The following is a 19,749-nucleotide window of genomic DNA, read 5'->3' on the forward strand; positions in this document are numbered from 1 at the left end:
TGAAAAGAAACATTAAGGCAACGATTTGCAGCTTATTTCATCTTAATTATTTCACTATTTAAATAGCATAACTTATCTTATTGAATGTGCCATTTATTTTAATCATCTAAAATTGTTGTACTGGAAATTTATTTATACGTATAAGTAAGCCGTTGGAGTACTATTAATATCGTATGTTGTAAGGTTTAAGGATATGAGCAGAATTCGTACATTGTTAGCAGTGTGTTTTTCAGTAATTTTATCACATTCCCTTTCTCTGTTAATTTACTTACTTATTTGAAACTTTTCAATTGTTATCATTAATTATTTCTAAAAGTCAATCGATTCCCATTTCCTATACCAAGACAATATTTCATCCGTTTTAGCAGACGTTTCAATTGCGTCAAAATTTTCGAATTGAATAGTATAATCACAAATCTGTAATCTGGTTACGAATGATTGTCTTTATCTTCTACAAATAGCGTTCTATCTTCACTTAGACAACCCTTATCTTCAATACAACGTGTCTATATCTTCACAAAATATCAATTATCTCCAATATTAAGCGTCCTTGGTTTCAACTAAATAGTCTTTTCCATCAACACATAAAATATCGTTAACTTCAAACAAGTAATTCCTATCATCAACAAAAAAGAGTTCTTATCTTATCTAATCCTTATAGTTTATACTAAAATTCTTATCTGAACACAAATGATCTTTATTTGTCATGCTAAAGTTCTTATCAGAACACAAATGATCCTTATCTTTCATACTAAAGTTCTTATCTGAACACAAATGATCCCTATCTTTCATAAAAATTCTTCTCTGAACACAAATGATCCTTATCTTTCATACTATAGTTCTTACCTGAACACAAACGACCCTTTCATACTAAAGTTCTTATCTGAACACAAATATCCTTATCTTTCATACTAAACTTCTTATCTAAATATAAATTATCCTTATTTTTCGTACTGAAGTTCTTATCTGAACACAAATGATCATTATCTTTCATACTAAAGTTCTTATCTGAGCACATATGATCCTTATCTCAACACAAAATCGTATCTTCTCAAAAAGCATTCAATTCAATATTCTTATTTTTACACACCTGAACAAAAATGTCCTTATCTTCACACAAATAGTTCTTGTCTTCATCACAAGAGGTCTTTATTTTTAAGGAAATAGCCCTTATGTTCCACACGTAAAATCCTTATACCAACACAAATAATCATTAAATCAACGTGCATGTCTTTATCCTCACACAAATAGTCCTTCGATTCAACACATAGCATCCTTATGACCACACCCATCACATATAGACCCTTTAGATCTTGTTTACACACACAAACACATCACTATTGGCTTAATTTTAAAGGCTATGATTCTGCTGATAAAGGAATATTTCTATTATAAGGTAGGTTTCTTAAAGTTCGACTTTAGTGAGTTTTTTTTTTTTTTTTTTTTTTTTTACGATTTTTCAGTATAACGTAAAAGATACAAAAATAGGTTTAAAAGATATATTTTTTCAAAAGGACAGTAAGAAATTTTTATTTCATGTTCAATACTTTTTTCTCATTTATGTATACAGAAAATATAGTTCATCTATAACTAAAGGATCTGTTATAAAAGTGCCCAATTTTCCCGTTTGCGTCGCACTCATACAATTTGGTGTGGGAGGAGGTCGTGGCCTAAGACCTTTCCATATAAATAATGGTGGTCATAGCTCAGCGGGAACTTGGCCAAAAATTGCTCAATAATACAATGGAAATGCCCATAAGGCGTGCATGTTTCTGACATAGACCCTATTTTCTTTATATTGTCCGAAAGAAGGGGCGCGGTTCCTTGAGGTTTTATGGAAGTGAGAATATACATTGAGCTCTACAAGTACTGTGAATTTCGTCGAACTCTAGACTGCGAAACAAGGAAACAAATCCTGCCAAAGTCAGGATGCGTACCATCTCCGATGCTCAGTCTGGCTTGATATGAGGCAAACCTCTCAGAAGAGAATGTCGTAATCGTGTGTCGTATTTAAGCTGAGTGACATTGCTGTAGATGAAATAAGTGGAATTGAATGGTAGTTAGGATTTCGCACATTGTACACCTATCTGAAACACCTATACTGATCATTGCACTAGCATAAGACGTCGTATTGAAAGGTACAAAATGATTTATGTGTTACCTGAGCTGAACTACAACGTTTTACTTATTCCCAGCACCGCTCAGACAGTTGAAGAAATGATTATGTATGATGGAGTGTGATATACATAAGTATGAAAAAAGGTTCAATTGTCGATTTCTTCATTCTCTGTCAGAAATGACTCATCGTTGTCGCCAAAGAGCCTAGATTCGTCTTTTTTGTGAATAAAATAAATCATTCAAGAACGCGGATGTCTTCGGACATGGTACAATTGCTTTGCCCATTCCTAAGTACCAAATAATGAGCATGACATGGGCACAACATCCAATTCCCTGTGCTCCATTTGCACATTGACAAAAATGTGCTCTAATGCAATCGTCCCCTTCCCGAGCAAGATCGTATAAAACGAAAGTGCAGTACTTTAACCGATTACTGTGCTTTGAGTGGTCATGTGCACTAGGTAAGGTAAGGTGTTTGCTTCATATCAAGCCAGTCTGAGCATCGGAGATGGTACATCCTCTGACTTTGACCCGATTTATTACCCTGTTCCACAGGCTCGAGTGCGATGAAACTCAAAGTGCTTGTAGAACTCGATGTGTCATCTCACTTCCATTAAACCTCGACGGAGCGCGCCCACTCTTTCGGACGATAAAAGCAAAATATGTCAAAAATATGAGCGCCTTATGGGCATTTCCATTGTGTTGTTGACCCATTTTTGGCCATGTTCCCGCTGAGCTATGTCCACCATTATTCATATGTGAATATCTTAGGCCACGACCTCTTCCCACATCAAATTGTATGCGCGCAACACAAACGAGAAAATTGGCCACTTTTGGAACGGCCTCTTTAATTCAGTTCAATTATGCATATGAATGATCGTCTCACAATTTTCTTTACTTATGTATTTATGTACATTTATAGTCACACATATATTTATTTATTTGTCTATTTATTGAGTTTCACACACAAGTTGCAAAGGACCCTTTCACATTGAAATTTAAGAAAATTTGGAAGAAACTCGGACAGAATCTAAATAAACTCATTACGTCATTCATCTGGTGAGATGAAAACCCTTTGGAAAATCTCAGTCAGTTTAGCCGACTACAAAATTCGTCCTAAGCACCCACTAACTTTGAAGCGGGAACCAAATCACTAACCAACTTGTATAGTAAATTACGAGTACGTCTCTTGAAGTTAACTCTAAATACTAATATTAATCCGAATCAAAAGTTCCCTTGAAATATTTTGTTTAATAATCTTAACATGTATTTAAATAAATTTGTCAGCAAATTAATGTTGTACTTTGTTTTAACAGGTAGTACAATTATTCTCCAAATTCTAATTTGTTGCATGGCCTTCGGTATTGTGACCTCAATACTTCTAATAATTGCTTTATATAAGGTAAGAATATTTTTAAATATTTCTTATATCGTATTATAATATAAATTTTAACTTTTTATATGCATAAAAATAGCCTTATTCTAATTAGTGTGTCCACATTAAGAGCCTGCCTTACTAAAAATAATACAAAATTTACCATTTTTCTTTTGCTTGATTATTCATCAGTGAAAGGAGATAATGAAATACAACTTACCACAATCATAGATAATGGTATTCTACAACAGAAAATATGAACCTGAAGAATGTTCAATGTTGCCATCCATAGAAATTACAGTGTTGCCAGAAAAACAATTTCCCTAAAATCAAAGTTAAGACAGCGAATAGAGAAATGAACTTAACCGCATTTGATTACGTATCGTGTTGTTTTGGTTTCTTGTGAACTACTTTTTAATTAACATTATTATTTAGTTTTAATAACTGTATGTTAAAACTATTTTGTTTATTACAAAATAAATACAACTATTATTTAAAAAGTAGTTCACAGGAAACCAAAACAATATGATACGTAACCAAATGCAGTTGAATTTGTTCCTCTACTCGTTGCCTTAACTTAGATTTTAGGGAAATTCTTTTTCTGGCAACACTATAATTTCTATGGATGGTAACACTGAACATTCTTCAGGTTCATATTTTCTGTTGTAGAATAGCATTATATGTGATTGTGGTGACTTGCATTTCATTGTCTCCTTTCACTGATGAATAAACAAGCAAAAGAAAAATGGTAAATTTTGTATTATTTTTAGTAAGGCAAGCTCTTAAGAAGTTGTACATTATTTTAACACTATGAGTGTGTTCCAACGGACAAAATGTATAGTTTCAAGTAGTAAAATTGATCATGTAAATTCATCTAACCGTTCAACAATATTGGAAACAGTTCAAAAACTGTAAAATAGTTTCTAAGTCTGCAACGAACGTGAAAACTGATGAAAGGGAAAACTGTTTGGTGCATTCCTTGCCACTATGCATTTTTCTTCAAAAGTCCAAGTTTTATTTATTTATTTATTTATTTATTTTTTAGTATGTAAAACCTAATACGAGGAAGCCCTTAAACTTTCGTCCGGAATATGGCACAAAACACATTCAATTTAGTGGATTCTCGTTGCATCTGTACCATCTCGTTGGGATTTGATAACCCAGAGATATGAACATAATGAGAGTTCACATCGCCACTTAGGTGAAATGTCGATTTATCACTGAAGACGACACGATTCAGAAAATATCCATCGTCATGCAGCAATATTTCATTTGCAAAGTTGGCATGTAAACCGTAGTCTGTAGGCTTTAGAGTTTGTAGCAATTGCAAACGATAAGAACGTAGTTGTAAGCGTCTCTTTTAAAATTCTCCACACAGATGGTTGCACTGTTACTACAGATTCAGTCTTTACAAAATGTAAAATGCAAAAAGCTTTCTGCTCACTAGTCGCCATCTATGGTACTAGCGCTTTCTAAAGGCAGACAGAGGAAACAGTGCATGCGAATGCGTGCGTACAAAACTGTTTGAGTTTCTCTTTAATTGATGCATTATTTATAATTGTGAGTTAATTGTAATAAATACTAGAAGGCCTTAAATCCCATATATTTATTTTGAAACACCCTGTATCTTCACTACATACAAGAATGTCTCTAAAATAATTATTTCCAACTGAATGCTCTATGACGTCACAGTTAATGTTCGCATTCTCGGTAAATCGTACGGAGCGGAAAAGGAATAAGCAGAAAACCTAACATTGATAGAAGACAGTGAGGATAGCTGAACAACGAAATTCATAGCATAATCAATGATTCTGCAGGCACACTACTCGTCGTTGTTGTTGTTGGTGTTTGATGAGCGTCCCTTTTCAGCATCAAGAATATATAAGACATGAATTTAAATTTAAGTGGAATCCAAACTATTGCATTGCGTCCAAATTGTAATGCTCTCTGAGCGGGAATCGAACTCAGAGCTGTGTGTATAAAATACTTACACATTATCCATTAGACCAGCGTAGAAGGCACATGCTGTTAACTCATAGCTTTATTGTAATTAAATATGACTTGGTAGAAATCCTCATTTGACAGTAATTTAGAGTCTGTTCCAAGAGACAAAACGAATTGTTTTAACAAGTGAAAATCCGTTCTCTTACATTATCCTCATTGATTCATGACTATTCCTACAATTCCAGCACTTATTTTTATTTCATTCTTCTATCTTATTCCCCATCTTTCTTTGTTCAACGTGTTTTTCCTTTTGTAAGGTCACACTTTTACGGACACATAATACCTCTAAATTGTACATCAAGCACATGCCGTTGATATTGTATAGCCAATTATTTAATAATTACAATTAAAATTATCACTTTCTATCCTGAAGGAAGGAGAAGTTCAAATGAAGAAACTGATGGGGAACAAGATTAGGTCCATGAATGGAGACTTACAAGCTTATTTTCTTGATATTTTCAATTAATTTAAACCATTTTCTAACTTATTTATAACCGATGTATTTTTCCTTTCTTTCTTGTTACATACAGAACGTCGTAAAATAATACATTATGCACACAACGAATTATAAAGTAATTGATATACGGCAGTTATTCGACAACACCGCTTCAAACAACGAAGATTAATCTTTATAATACAGACCCTGTCCATAAGACCCGTAGGAATTTTGAGGTGGACTAAGTTTCTCTTCAGATCCAAGTAAGACACGTCTCAGTGATGGAAAAAAACTTGGGTGATCATCTGGCAACCCGGGCATAAGTTGGCAAATTGGAAATTCAATATGGCGGCCATGCGAAAATGCCATATTTACCTAAAACACGAATATCTCATCATTAAATGAAGCTAGAAACTTCATTCTTGTACCGAATTCAAGATAATGAACACTGTAATCAAGAAACATTCGTAACGTCGAAACATAGAGCCGCCATTTTTAAATATGGCGGCAGTTTTTTCGAAATTTCGATTTTTTTGCACACTATTATCATTTATTCGAAGATAACTACGAAACTATAAGAGATACCATAAACATACCGGAAATAAACGGGATAGAGCATAATGAGAGCTTTCCAACGGTACTAATATCTTTTCTCTATCTTTAAATTTGACGGAGTTATTGAGATTTTAGTAGCTCAAGGTGTTTGGCTTCAGATTAAATTTAGTTAGGTGAAGCCAATCTCCTCATGATTTTCATCCAAAGTAATAATTAAAAATAGGCATCGCCTTATTTTTATGTAGACTGTGCCAGAAAAGTACGACTAAGATCAGCTGTAACCTCCATATACATTGCGAGACACCATTTTTGTAGTTCAGATTCAAAAATGTAAGAGAGCGGTTAGCGTACGCGCCTTTGGCGTGGGAGACCTGGGTTCGATTCCCGGCGGGAGCTCATGTGGTTCGGATTCCACGTTAATCAGTAGGTCCACGTCTCATATAGCCTCGCTGCTGAAAAGGGATGCTAAACTAAAATCACCTCACATCACCTCAAAAAGGTAAGAACATTCTTCGTTATTTTTTGTCACGCCCTTTTAAAATTTATGGTTTCGTTGGAAGTAACAGTGGTTTGGTAGTAATGAATGGGGTTTACGTTAGTATATAACATTTTAAGGAGGTGTGTGTGTGTGTGTGCAGGGTGCGAAATGTGTGGAGAAATGAGGGGGGAAAGTTACTTTTCAAATGGAAATAAAGTGTCCTTCAAGGGAGTAATTATGTAAGGTCACTCAAAGGAATGTTATGTTAGCAGAAGTTGTGGAGAGATTAAAGTGGAAAGCATTTTTGCATACTTCTGACGATGATTATCGGTTATCTACAATAGTTGCAGAAGTTCTTACTGCTATGAATCACTCAACAGCAGAAGATGCGCAAGCAAAGTTTAAAGAGCTGATTGCAGCATCACAGGAAGTTTTGGAAGCCTTAAATGTTTTCACTGAAGAGCAGATAAGGATGTCTGAGCAGTGTCAATTCCCTGAGGGGTTCTTACATCTAATAAGTCTTTTAAAGGACTTCATAAGAGCTGACAGAGAAGGTAATTGGAGTCTCTATCTTCAAACACTAAAAGATATCCTTCCAGTTTTTCAGGTATTTGACAGAATAAACTATTTGAGATGGGGTTCACTATTCTTTGAGCAAATGCTGAATCTTGAAACACGCCATCCTGAAATATATAACAAGTTCAAACAAGGACATTTTGTTGTACGAAGGGCAAGTGGAAAATTTAACGCTGTGGGTATTGACATGGCTCTCGAACAGACAATAAATCGTTCTCAAAAATCAGCTGGAGGGATTATTGGCCAAACAAAAAGGAAGGAATATATTGCAGAATGGGAGCTTGCTTACCATGAAGTACTGCTCATACGAGAAACATTTCAGTCTGTTCTTAATGTTATACCGTGTGATTATGAGTTAAAAATGCATCATGAATTAACGGGAAGGCTCAGAAATAAAATGGAAGAAAGCATCCAAAATATGTTCCAGTACATTGAAAGCAAAAAATCCATATATTGTGAATGGCGAAGTGAAGCTATCCAATGAGTGTGTCCCGGAATCGAGTGCTAAGAAACTTTTACAATTTTTGATGACTGCCGAAGAAGCTTTTGCCACATTCCGACAGGAAAGGTTTATATCTCGCTCGAAATCACTGATGGCACCCATTCACAGACAAAATCTTCCCACATTTCGAAGTATAACACAACCTAGCATGCAGATGAGGATCAATTACTGGTTCAAAGAAAAGTAGAAATTGCCAAGAAGAGAGGATTGTCGATGGCAGAAATTCTTAGTTATGATATTTCACCTTCACCCTTACTAGATGAGAACGGCGCCACTACGAAACCCTCAAAGTCTCAGCTTATGAATATTTTGATAAAAAGATTAGATACCACGACCGTAAATTTCCAGAAAAATGATCCTCTCGAAACCTGTGTTGTAGTTGATGTAATGAACCAGTTTCGAAGACTGAAAGTTAAAGGAAATGTCACATTTAAAGACTTGTTCACATCACTTGACACCATTGTAAATAATGCCTGCAAATTCAGCCGTGTCGACTATGTGTTTGATAGCTATCTTCCAACATCAATCAAAAATGCTGAGAGGGAAAGAAGATCTTCTGTACAGCCACTACCATTGACATCAATAAGCACTACCACAACACTTCCTGTACAGATGGACAGATTTTGGGCATCATCTGAGAATAAAGTTTTGATTCAGGCTGCTCTGGCTGAATTTTTGAAGACAGTTACAATAAATCGAGATTGGGAAACTATTCTCAGTGGCGTCTTGCTTGACGGTGCTCCTACTCCAGCTGTATCAATCAAAGATAAGAGATTCACGGAAATATCAGGAACTCTCAAAGTAGCTGTTGAGGAGGCTGACATACGCATTATCCCTCACGTTTTCCATGCGGCTAAACATGGGATGCAACGCGTTGTGGTGCTCTCAAACGACACAGATGTGTTTGTTTTACTGATTCATTTTTACAAGATCCTACATGAAAATAGACTTTCAGAATTATGGATGCAAAAATCGAGATCCGATATTATACCAATTCACACACTTGTCAACGAAATAGGTGCAGCAACAGATGCCCTTCTTGCAGCACACTTTCTTACAGGGTCTGATGTTACCAGTAAGATAGGTAACAAAATATCCGCTCTTAAGGCAGAACCGGAAAAGTATCTGTGCAAATTTGGACGAAGTCTTTCTCCAAGTGCTCAGTGCTTGGAACTTGCTGAAGAATATTTGGTCAGGGTTGTAAAATCAGACTCAAGATCTAAGACATTTGACACTCTCCGATTTGAAATTATGAATCAAAGTAGTCTTCATAGCTTACAGGAATTACCTTGCACCAGTTCGTCATTACAGGGTCACCTGAAAAGATCCTTTTACATGGTATATTCGTATTCTACAGTGTTAGGCGCAGAAGAACCATTAGACCCAACGGATTTTGGATGGACATACAATGCAGATGATTCATCGCTCACACCGGATACTAGCATTAATGAGCTACCAGAAGATGTTATTCGAACATGTACTTGCAAGAGCTGTTCTACAAGACGATGCAAATGCCTAAAAAAAAATTGTTAGTTGTACGACCTTCTGTAAGTGCAAAATGATTTGTAATAATCGGTAACGTTACGAACTGTAACTCAATCCATGTACACAAAATATGCAACGAACTTATTAATAACATTTAATTAGTTGCCCTCAACAAGACCGATCAAAATATTTCATCACAGGATTGTAAGAAAACCAAAACCAAGTAATTTCATAAAACTTTGTTATATTATAAATATGGTGCTTTTATTATTATTTGTATTAGTGTACTAACTTTATATCACTTTTAATTATATTGCTTTTTTCTACTGAAATTGTTGAATTATTATTTTAGCAACCACGATTTATTATTATTATTATTATTATTAACCATTTGCACTTTTACCTAGAAATCTCACTATAAGATCTTAGAGTAATTTATCAGCATTAAAACTTGTGCAGAAAAATTATGGATAGTTTTGCTTTAGCGCTTAACCTTTCTTAACTTAATCTGAAGCCAAACACCTTGAGCTACTAAAATTTCAATAACTCCGTCAAATTTAAAGATAGAGAAAAGATATTAGTACCGTTGGAAAGCTCTCATTATGCTCTATCCCGTTTATTTCCGGTATGTTTATGGTATCTCTTATAGTTTCGTAGTTATCTTCGAATAAATGATAATAGTGTGCAAAAAAATCGAAATTTCGAAAAACCTGCCGCCATATTTAAAAATGGCGGCTCTATGTTTCGACGTTACGAATGTGTCTTGATTACAGTGTTCATTATCTTGAATTCGGTACAAGAATGAAGTTTTTAGCTTCATTTAATGATGAGATATTCGTGTTTTAGGTAAATATGGCATTTTCGCATGGCCGCCATATTGAATTTCCAATTTGCCAACTTATGCCCGGGTTGCCAGATGATCACCCAAGATTTTTTCCATCACTGAGACGTGTCTTACTTGGATCTGAAGAGAAACTTAGTCCACCTCAAAATTCCTACGGGTCTTATGGACAGGGACTGGACTATTAAGTGAAGACTTTGTTTCCGTGCATTAATTCCACAGCAAAAGCTTGTTTCATTGTTCCACAGGTTTACCAACTGTCGTCTGCTGGTTGAAATGTTAGGTGCAAATTGGATTGGTTTTATCCAGTAGTTTGTGGAAACATCAAAAGTATTAGTCCCGACTAGTGATGTGAGTGGAAAATTTTCCGCTATATTTTTTCCGGATAATTTTCCGTTCTAAACAAATATCAGTGATCAACTAACAATTCCTCATTAACCATAAAATTGATTAAATTCATGTAAGTAAATGTAAAAAGTGAAAGATCGTTTTAACAGGTTGACTGCCAAGGTGATTTGAGATTACTGCTCCCAGGAGGCCATAAATTTCTTCTAACCTTTGGCTCAATTATGGATAGTCATGTCACATTTTTGTCGCGATTTGTCTCCTAAAAATGTACCAATGGGAGCCGAGCACCATATGTCATGCTCATGGTCTCATAGTAATTTGTGTCAATGAACATCATATATGACGCTCAAGAACCTGAATAGGTTAGTAATTTGTGATATCGAGCATGAGCATCATAAATGGTACTCATAGCCCCACAGAAAAATAAGGTGAGCACCACATATGATGCTCATGGCAGTCACACTGTTAAAAACCTGAAAATTTCCAGTACTGTATAGGAACAAGTGAAACAATTTTTCAAGAATCGAAAAATTTTCTGTCGTGTATGGAAACGTTGAAAAACTTTTTGAGTTGGAAAATTTTTATCATTTTGAAGCAAAAAGTAAAACAACTCTTTGTAAATCGGGAAGTTTTATTTCTCTGTAGAAACAAGTGAAAGGAATTTTCATGGATCTGAACATTTTCATTACGATGTAGAAACAAATGGAAAATTTTTTACAAGCGAACAATTTTGAATATTATATACAGTGATGTTCGGTGGAAAATTTTCCGCTATATTTAACTGCACATACGTATATAACAGAAAAGAAGTGTATTGAGCTATAAAATTGAATTCCTGCATAGGAAAGTTGGACAGCAACAAATTATAGTTTTCAAATTAAGTTTCAGGGACCGGAAAATTTTCTAATATTCCGAGTTGGGAAGAATACATGTACATAGTATTTCTCTCTCTTGCTCTCGCTCGCTGTCTCTTCTCTCTCTCTCTTTCTGTGTGTGTGTGGGGGGGGGGGGTGAAGTGTAAAGTCCAGGAAACATAGATCGAGTTCGTAGAGCATAAATATCCCATCCTACTGTTTCAGATATAAGAAGAAAGCGAAAACAAACCTTTGTGAATTTATCAATTATTTTAAAAACAGAAAATTCCACTATTTCTTCACATATAGGTCTGTCTATGTAATAAAAAAGCACTACATAAAAGTTCCTTATAAAGATTATTTTGTAACAGAAAATAAGAACAAATGTTTTGATTTTTAAATTATAATTTCAATATTGGAGTTTTGTATAATCAATATCTTAGAACAGATATTTTGTATTATAAAACTACCATTATCATGTATAAAAATGTATTAGAAATAATAACTATTCCGTAGAACAAGTACATATATAACAGAAAAGAAATGTATTTTTTATTTTGTAAATAATATTATAATTACTGGTTCCTTTTAGAACGCAGCGCAGATTTTTACGTTTCTTTTATTATTTTATTGGAAGAATAATTACATAACTCAGCTTGCTTAATAGTTATATTTTACTTTCTCTTCTGAATCAATATGTGAGTAAATAAATGTTTATTTTCTGAAAATGTTCAATATTTGATTTCATGAGTTACATAAACTGGGATTTTGGATAGTCAAAAATTTACAGTAGGTACTTTATTTTATCTCTACTTATTAATACATGTTGCAAGTACGTAAATCCAAAAAAGTAGTAAAGCTATGGGAAAACTTCGTCTTACGCGTATTAAAGTGACGAAATATGATTTTGTGAGACCAAAGGTGAATTCTGAGGGAAGAACTCATTGAAGTTTTTGAAACATGTTTGGAGAAATAAAGAATCGTTAGATTTTCACTTCATGAAACTTTTTCAGACAATATTTATTACCAATAAATTTTACTGCTAAACAACGACGTAGGAATAGGTGGAGTATGGTCTTACGAATCCGAAAATTTTCCGAAAAGTTTTCTCGAAAATTTACCGTTTCAAAATCTTCCGGAAAATCTTCATAACTGGTCCCGACCTAATGAAGTTATAGAAATCAGAGGAAGAGGGAGATACTTTTGCTGCTGTCTGTAGATTGTATAGGTTACAATATTACGATATGCATTATCGTATGAATTCCAATCCTATCTGTAGAATAATTGCATGAAAATTGAGTCAGACCTAAGGGAATTCGTATCTAATGTCTTTTTTTCTTTCATTTTTATTTTTCGATATTTATTAAGAAGAGGAAGGGAAGCCGGTTGAGACATTGGTTAAGGATCTTCATCCCAGCGAAATTAAAATACCGCTAATTTTACATTAATTATGTGACATCTTCAAATAGATAAAAGATAATCGAAATGTGGAACAAGAGCGCCCTAGACAATATCATTTTACATGAGAAACCGTTATCACGACTAACTTATCTGCTTTCGATTTCGAGCCATTTTGAAAATCGGCATTTATTTTCGCGTCTCTAAACAGCTGAAAACATAAAGCCACTAGGTGACTTGTGATAACGGTACCTCACGCAAAATAATATTGTTTAGGGCGCTCTTGTTCCATATTTCAATTATCTTTTATCTATTTGAAGATATCACGTAATTACTGTAAAATTAGCGGTATTTTAATTTCGCCGGGCTGAAGACTCTTAAGAAGGAACTGTATCATGAAAGACGTGCTAGAGAGTATGGTGGCAAGGAAGACAGAGAGGGCTCGAAGGGGACTACAATTAATGGACGATATCAAAACATAAAAATCGTACGTGAAGTGAAGACTAAGAGATTAGTGGAAGGACGTGGAGCATAGGAGATTCTCAGTTACGGTAAACGACCTGCCAATAATGGCAGAATATTTATGATGATGGTGATGATGATATTCTCTGGAAGGCATTCTCGTTTTTTGTGGCTATAAATGTACAGAAAGTGTTGTAGTTCTTATAATAAATCGTGCGTCTTAAAGACGAGTGAACTTTACACAAGACCAACCTAAATTTTACAATTTTATTTCGGTAAAGGCTCCTGAGTTACGCAGGCCTGTGAATAAATGTGTGCATGTGTTCTGTTTCAGGAAAAGATATGTTATCAAAAGCAACAGCCTAAAGATGGTTCGTTGCTTTCATTAAGTAAATTTTGATATTCAAGATGCTCCTTGCAATGGACAACCTATTACGTGACTCATTTTGTTTGACCAGAAACCACAGTAGTTCTACAGCGATGGGATTATGATCTTGACGGAAAAGTAGCAGAAGCGAAACAGCATCAAGCAAAATAGGGTGGTTTCAATATCTTATTTTTCAATCACAAAGAATGCATTCTCAATTTGGAGCTCGAAATGCTCTATTCTTTTTAGACAACCTGTTATTGATCAATAATGGTAACAGATTTAGAAGTAGCTGCCAGATATTATGACGTAACGTAACGATATAATTATCAAACTAAAAATTAATATACTTTTTTCAATATTTACGTTCTGTCTTATAATTATATAAACATTTAATGAACATTAATGATAAGGTCTCTTTGTAAGTTAACGAAAGTGGTATGTTGAACTTTTTCTATACAATATGTAACTAAATTTAATATTTTATTTTGTTTTTGTACTTCTTTGATATCTGCAGAAAACATTATCTGTTCGAGGTCAAGCAAAATGTTTATTATTAAATAATTATACGAAGTGCATTCTGAAAGTAAACCTCGGATTGGTCACTGTGCGTGAAGTAGTGGCGACAGTGCTTTGCAAAGGTGTGCATGGCAGATCCGTCCTCATCCAGCCGTGGTAGAGTGAAGATTGTCTGATCACTAGTTCCACTTTTTCTGCGTCTCAAAATGTGTGTTGCCATAGAAAACTCCGCCAATTGAGGTGCGAGCTGTCATATGTTTTCTTACGACAAAACAATACACGGCTGCAGCTCTTCATCGGGAACTTTGTGCCGTGCATGTACAAAGTGTGCTGAGTGAAGGAGTCATTCGTGAATGGGTTCTTTCCTTTAAAAGTGGACGAACAAACATTCATGACGAAGAGAGAAGTGGCAGGCCATCAGTGGTCACTGACGAACTCGTTCAGAAAATTTATCTAAAAGTTCGTAGAAAAAGACGTTTCACAATCTCAGAGCTTTTCTATGAATTTCCACAAATTACCAGGACTATATTCACAGGCTGGCTAAAGTCACAGGCGGGAGATTTTTATGCTGATGGAATTTCTAAGCTAGTGCAAAGATATGATAAGTGCTTGAATGTTCATGGAAACTATGTTGAGAAATAGAGCAAAGGAGTTGTTTTCAGATATATAGAGAAAGGAGTTGTTTCTTTTTTGCAATCAATCGGAGGTTGCTTTCCGAACGGCCCTCGTATATCATTATGATGTAAACGTTATCCCTAGTTTTCTTGCTTTGTAGTATTTAATATTTACAAGTTTATTACTCAAGCATACAAAATAAACAAAACAACATCGAAAGAAAATAATCTTAAAAAATTTTAAATAAATGTAACCGTTTTGTTAAATAATTTCTTGTCATAATGAGGGACATCGTTTAAGGAAAACAAGTCCAATCAGAGATGCAATATTTTTGGTCCTAAATATTGTGACTACGTAAACATTTATTACATGCGCAGCCAAAGTATATTCATCATTAAAACTTGAATACATGACTGGAAGAGTAATAGCCAATCAAATTAGGGCATTAAAGAGAAAAGGTATAAGCTATTCATCTTTGTAAGTTCTAGTGTTATAAGTGAAGGACTGAGAATATTTTTAGCATCTTTGACACAAATCAATTGTAGGCAAGGAATAAGAATTTATTTTTAAATAGTTAGTAAATTACGATAGTTTTAAAACAAAAAGTCGCTTACAAATATTTGTACAGCAGTCTATTGCGCGTACAAACTCATATAACAAGTTATACAACCAATTATAGTTAAGTTAATAATTTTACATCCTCATAAACCAAAGGATAAGTTTCAACTGTAAAATTTTTCGTGGTAAAGCATTATAATTGAGGCGGTATATGGAAAAAGGGCATATACGCAAAAATACCATTTCGAGAAAATCGCTATCAAAGTTTTCATTGTTGAATACATAAATGCATGTTGCTTATTTCACTGGGTGCCTATGATAAAAGTAAACTTTGGAATTTAATGTATGAAACTATAGACATTTATACTTGCTGTGTTGAAAAAATATTTCAGAATGATGTAATCTAAAATATACCTTATATGCCCTTTTTCCATAGATACAAATGTAATAACCAAAATTACTTACATTATACAATGTTTATTACCAAATTTGCATACAATAAACATGACACCGAATTGCAAATGCTTCCAGAAGGTGAAGTCTAACGATCAAATAATTTTTCGAGCCACTCTTTGTCTTCGTCCTTCAGAAATCTGTATAGAGCTCTTACATCTTTGAGTTTTAGGCGGTTGAGCTCTGGATACGGCATGCTTTCAAGGTCAAGATGTATACGGTCTCGCGGTGCCCTCTAATTCCAAAAAATGAATGGTTTATACACAGGGAGGTAATTTTCGGAACAAAGCAGAGAGCCAGATTGGTTCACCTTTATCATGACATATTTCATAATGGTAAATGAGTGGCGGTTGGAGACAGGTTTGGATAGGAACATATGGCTTAATCCGTTCTCCCATTCTTTCAATAGATCTCTATCCATTAGAACTTGAAACGGACTGGGGTTGCGTCTGCAGCAGACCATCGTAGTAAGATATGGTTTCGCTGTTCCTATGACTTCCTTTTTGCTGATGTGCTTCCTAATAAGTCCAAAATTGCGATCGCATTGTGAAAATGAGTGTCCACGTACTGGAAATACTTGTATTATTTCAAGATCATTGGTCTTGGCAAACCACGCTAAAAATCTGAGAATGGTGAGGTTCCAATTTTGACCTCCAGCTGCATCACAAAACAATACAATCGTCTTGATATTGGAGTATTCTTGAAGTTTCTTCACTAAACAGCCATACAAAAAAGAAGCCACTGAATTAGCATTCTTCTTACCATCAGTTTCCATGAAACAATAACAGTACGATATATCATCATTGAAAACATGCACATTGAAACAATAGAGCCACAGTAGTCGTTTGTAAAACTGTGTGTTTACGTTTAGGCATGGAACAGGAAAATTTTGAGCATAATCAAATTCCATCACTAAATAAGGCATATCCTGTTTTGCCTTCTGCAAATAATGATTCCTTATTTCTTTTTGTCTTGCTGCCTTGCGTTTATGAAGTGCATATGATAATGCACATTCACCACGGGGATTGTCTTTCAGCGTCAGTTCACATGCAGCACAGTAATCACAAGTGTCGGTTTTGGGTCTAACAAAGGCATATGAAAATTCAGTGGAAAAGTAGCGGAAATATGTTTTGTAGTTCATACGCAGATTAGTGCCAGATTTCTCTTTGTAATACTCGCGGAAAAGCTCATGAAGTTTCTTTATCGATAGATTAGGATTCTCAAAGTATTTTAGATTAGTCTTATGCGAGCAATAATGACTGCAGTCACTGGGTATAGTATTTAAATGTTCTGCCATTAGCTCCAACACATTGTTTTGCAGTTTGTGAGGCCTATTTGCGTGAGACCCCCTTACTTCCCTTGAGTCTGCATTTGCCAGTAGTTTACTTTGAATAACACGCAGCCGCTTCACGGACACTAGTAACAATTTTAGTATGAACTGCTGACATACCGGCATTTTTCTTCCGTTAACACACAACGAATACGACTAAGTGTGCAAACGTTCCTTCTTGGGATTCACAGTCCTCTTTCGAGACGACGTTTTGCTTTGTTCCATACAGTTAGCTAAAAATGAGTCCTGGCATGATTTCTCCTGTTGATTGTAAAATCCTGAAAATATTTTGTTTTGTGTATCCACAGAAAACTGTTTCCAACATGATTTAAGACAACAGTTAGAACAGTACTTGAAATTTTTGCTGCTGATACGTTTCCCTCCAGCATTGACACACTCTTCGCCTCGAAGATGCTTACGCTTAATATCTTCTTTTTTCTTGTTTCTTCGCTGAATATATATTTTCTTACCCTTCTTTTTGCTTTCCGCAATACTAGAATCATTGCTGTTACTGGCGTTCATGTTTAGGTTCAAGATATATTCACCACGAAACACAATGGACTGCAGTACGAATCTATTACCGCCAAAATACAGCTCTGCACACGACACAAAAACAGGAGTACCAACCTCAATTTTTTAAATATCTTGATGAAAATTTCACCACATATTCTTGAAAGACTGGAGAATTCGATAAAATGATCTCCGGAAAAAGGGCATATAGCAATATATGCCCTTTTTCCATATACCGCCTCAATTCCCCTCTTCTGTACGTAAATCAAATATTGCTATCAAACCCGTATTATGTTCTACTTGTACGTCAAGAGCCACTCTCATAGCTCAGTCCTTTTTGACGTAAATTCCCAATCTCTTTTCGTTCTCTCGTTCGAATAGCCTGTGAATAGCCTTTGAATCTCTCGTTTCGTCCTTTAAAACCTTTGAATGGGTTTGTGTTAAGAAAGGGATGAAAGGCTTTCGTATTCCAATAGCATTTTTTTTTTTTTAAAGGAAATGAGAATCCTCTTCAATAGCCTTTAACGGTGTCCCTCCCTTTAGTTTCAAAAGTACTCTTGTGAATGTACGCTTTTATTTTTTCCTTTGTTTATTTACTTTCAGAACGTCCCGATTTTACTTCTTCCTTGGATTTTAACTTTGATATCCACGACTCTTCTCGACATGACGTATGTCATATATGTTCTCACTCTACAATCGGTAAGTTTCATTTGGAAAGTTATCATTTTGTAGATATATAATTTGTTCTATTTGTTATAATAGCTATAGATGCTCCATTGCGTCTAAATGACTAGTAAAAATGATTTTCATACTTCTGACTCAGGTTCACTCTATAATAAAGTACTTGCATTGAACGTAAACTTAGATAGTGGCTTGAATTTTACCTTAAGAATGTCGAATACTTACACCATGGTTATGTTATGCCAATTAACTTATAGGAATGTATGTTATTTTTTCTTTGAAATGAAAGGGAATTATATATATATATATATATATACAGATGGTGATCAGAAAAATGGAAACACCTGTAGTTGGCAACACGTCAGATGTATGGGTTGGCAGTAGTGTCATGGCGCCCGCAGCGCCGGACCGCTAGTGGTGGTGTGTTAGGTCGGTCTCCATACTACGTCAGGCGCAGTGGAACAGCAGTGTCCAGTGCCTGCAGCATATGGAGGTAGTGTAAAATGGGAGACCTCTCAGATTTTCAAAGAGGGCAAATTGTTGGTGCGCGATTATGTGGAGTGAGTGTGACGGCAGTGGCTACTGTGTTAAGTGTGTCGCGTGGGACAGTGTCGAAGGTGATGATGGCCTACACAACACACGGGAAAACCACATCGGGGAAGCGAAACAGTGGGCGGAAGAAAATCATGAGTGACAGGTCACGCCGGGTATTAAAGCGCATTGTCATGCAGAGCCGTCGTGTCACTGCGGAGCAAGTGACGGAGGAACTCAATCAGCACCTCCCTCACCCTGTTTCGACAATCACAGTCCGCCGCGAATTACATGACATGAACTTACGGAGTCGTGTTGCACGGGCCAAACCGCTCATAAGGGACCACAACGCTTTCGCACGACGCAAATGGTGCCGTGACCATGCAACTTGGACCGTTGAGGACTGGAAACGTGTAATATGGTCGGATGAGTCATCCTTCACCCTATTCCCAACCACGGGCCGTGTTTATGTGTGGAGAACGCCCAAAGAAGCTTATGATCTGCAATGTCTCCACCCAACTGTGAAACATGGCGGGGTCTCGGTGATGCTGTGGGCCGCCATATCATGGTTTTCATTGGGTCCTGTGGTCACACTTAGCGGACGAATCACTACCAACGATTATGTCGCAATTTTAGGAGACCACTTGCATCCTATGGTCCGGATGTTGTTCCCGGACAATGACGCCATCTTCCAGGATGATAATGCACCCATTCATACAGCTGGCGTTGTTGGAGCGTGGTTTGAGGAACATC

General features: G+C 35.6%; 1 protein-coding gene across 2 annotated transcripts in view; it reads left to right on the forward strand.

The window, feature by feature from the left end:
• Positions 1 to 19,749, forward strand: part of LOC145662381 (uncharacterized) — a 174,644-nt gene that overhangs the window by 53,874 nt on the left and 101,021 nt on the right. For both annotated transcript variants that reach the window (XM_081727900.1, XM_081727901.1), the window contains exons 4-5: positions 3,435 to 3,520; positions 18,388 to 18,483. In XM_081727900.1, coding sequence (XP_081584026.1) covers positions 3,435 to 3,520; positions 18,388 to 18,483 — 182 coding nt within the window. The remainder of the gene's footprint in view (positions 1 to 3,434; positions 3,521 to 18,387; positions 18,484 to 19,749) is intronic.

This window comes from Thermobia domestica, chromosome 10 (assembly GCF_964235325.1).
Source record: "Thermobia domestica chromosome 10, izTheDome1.hap1.1, whole genome shotgun sequence".
NCBI lineage: Eukaryota > Metazoa > Arthropoda > Insecta > Zygentoma > Lepismatidae > Thermobia > Thermobia domestica.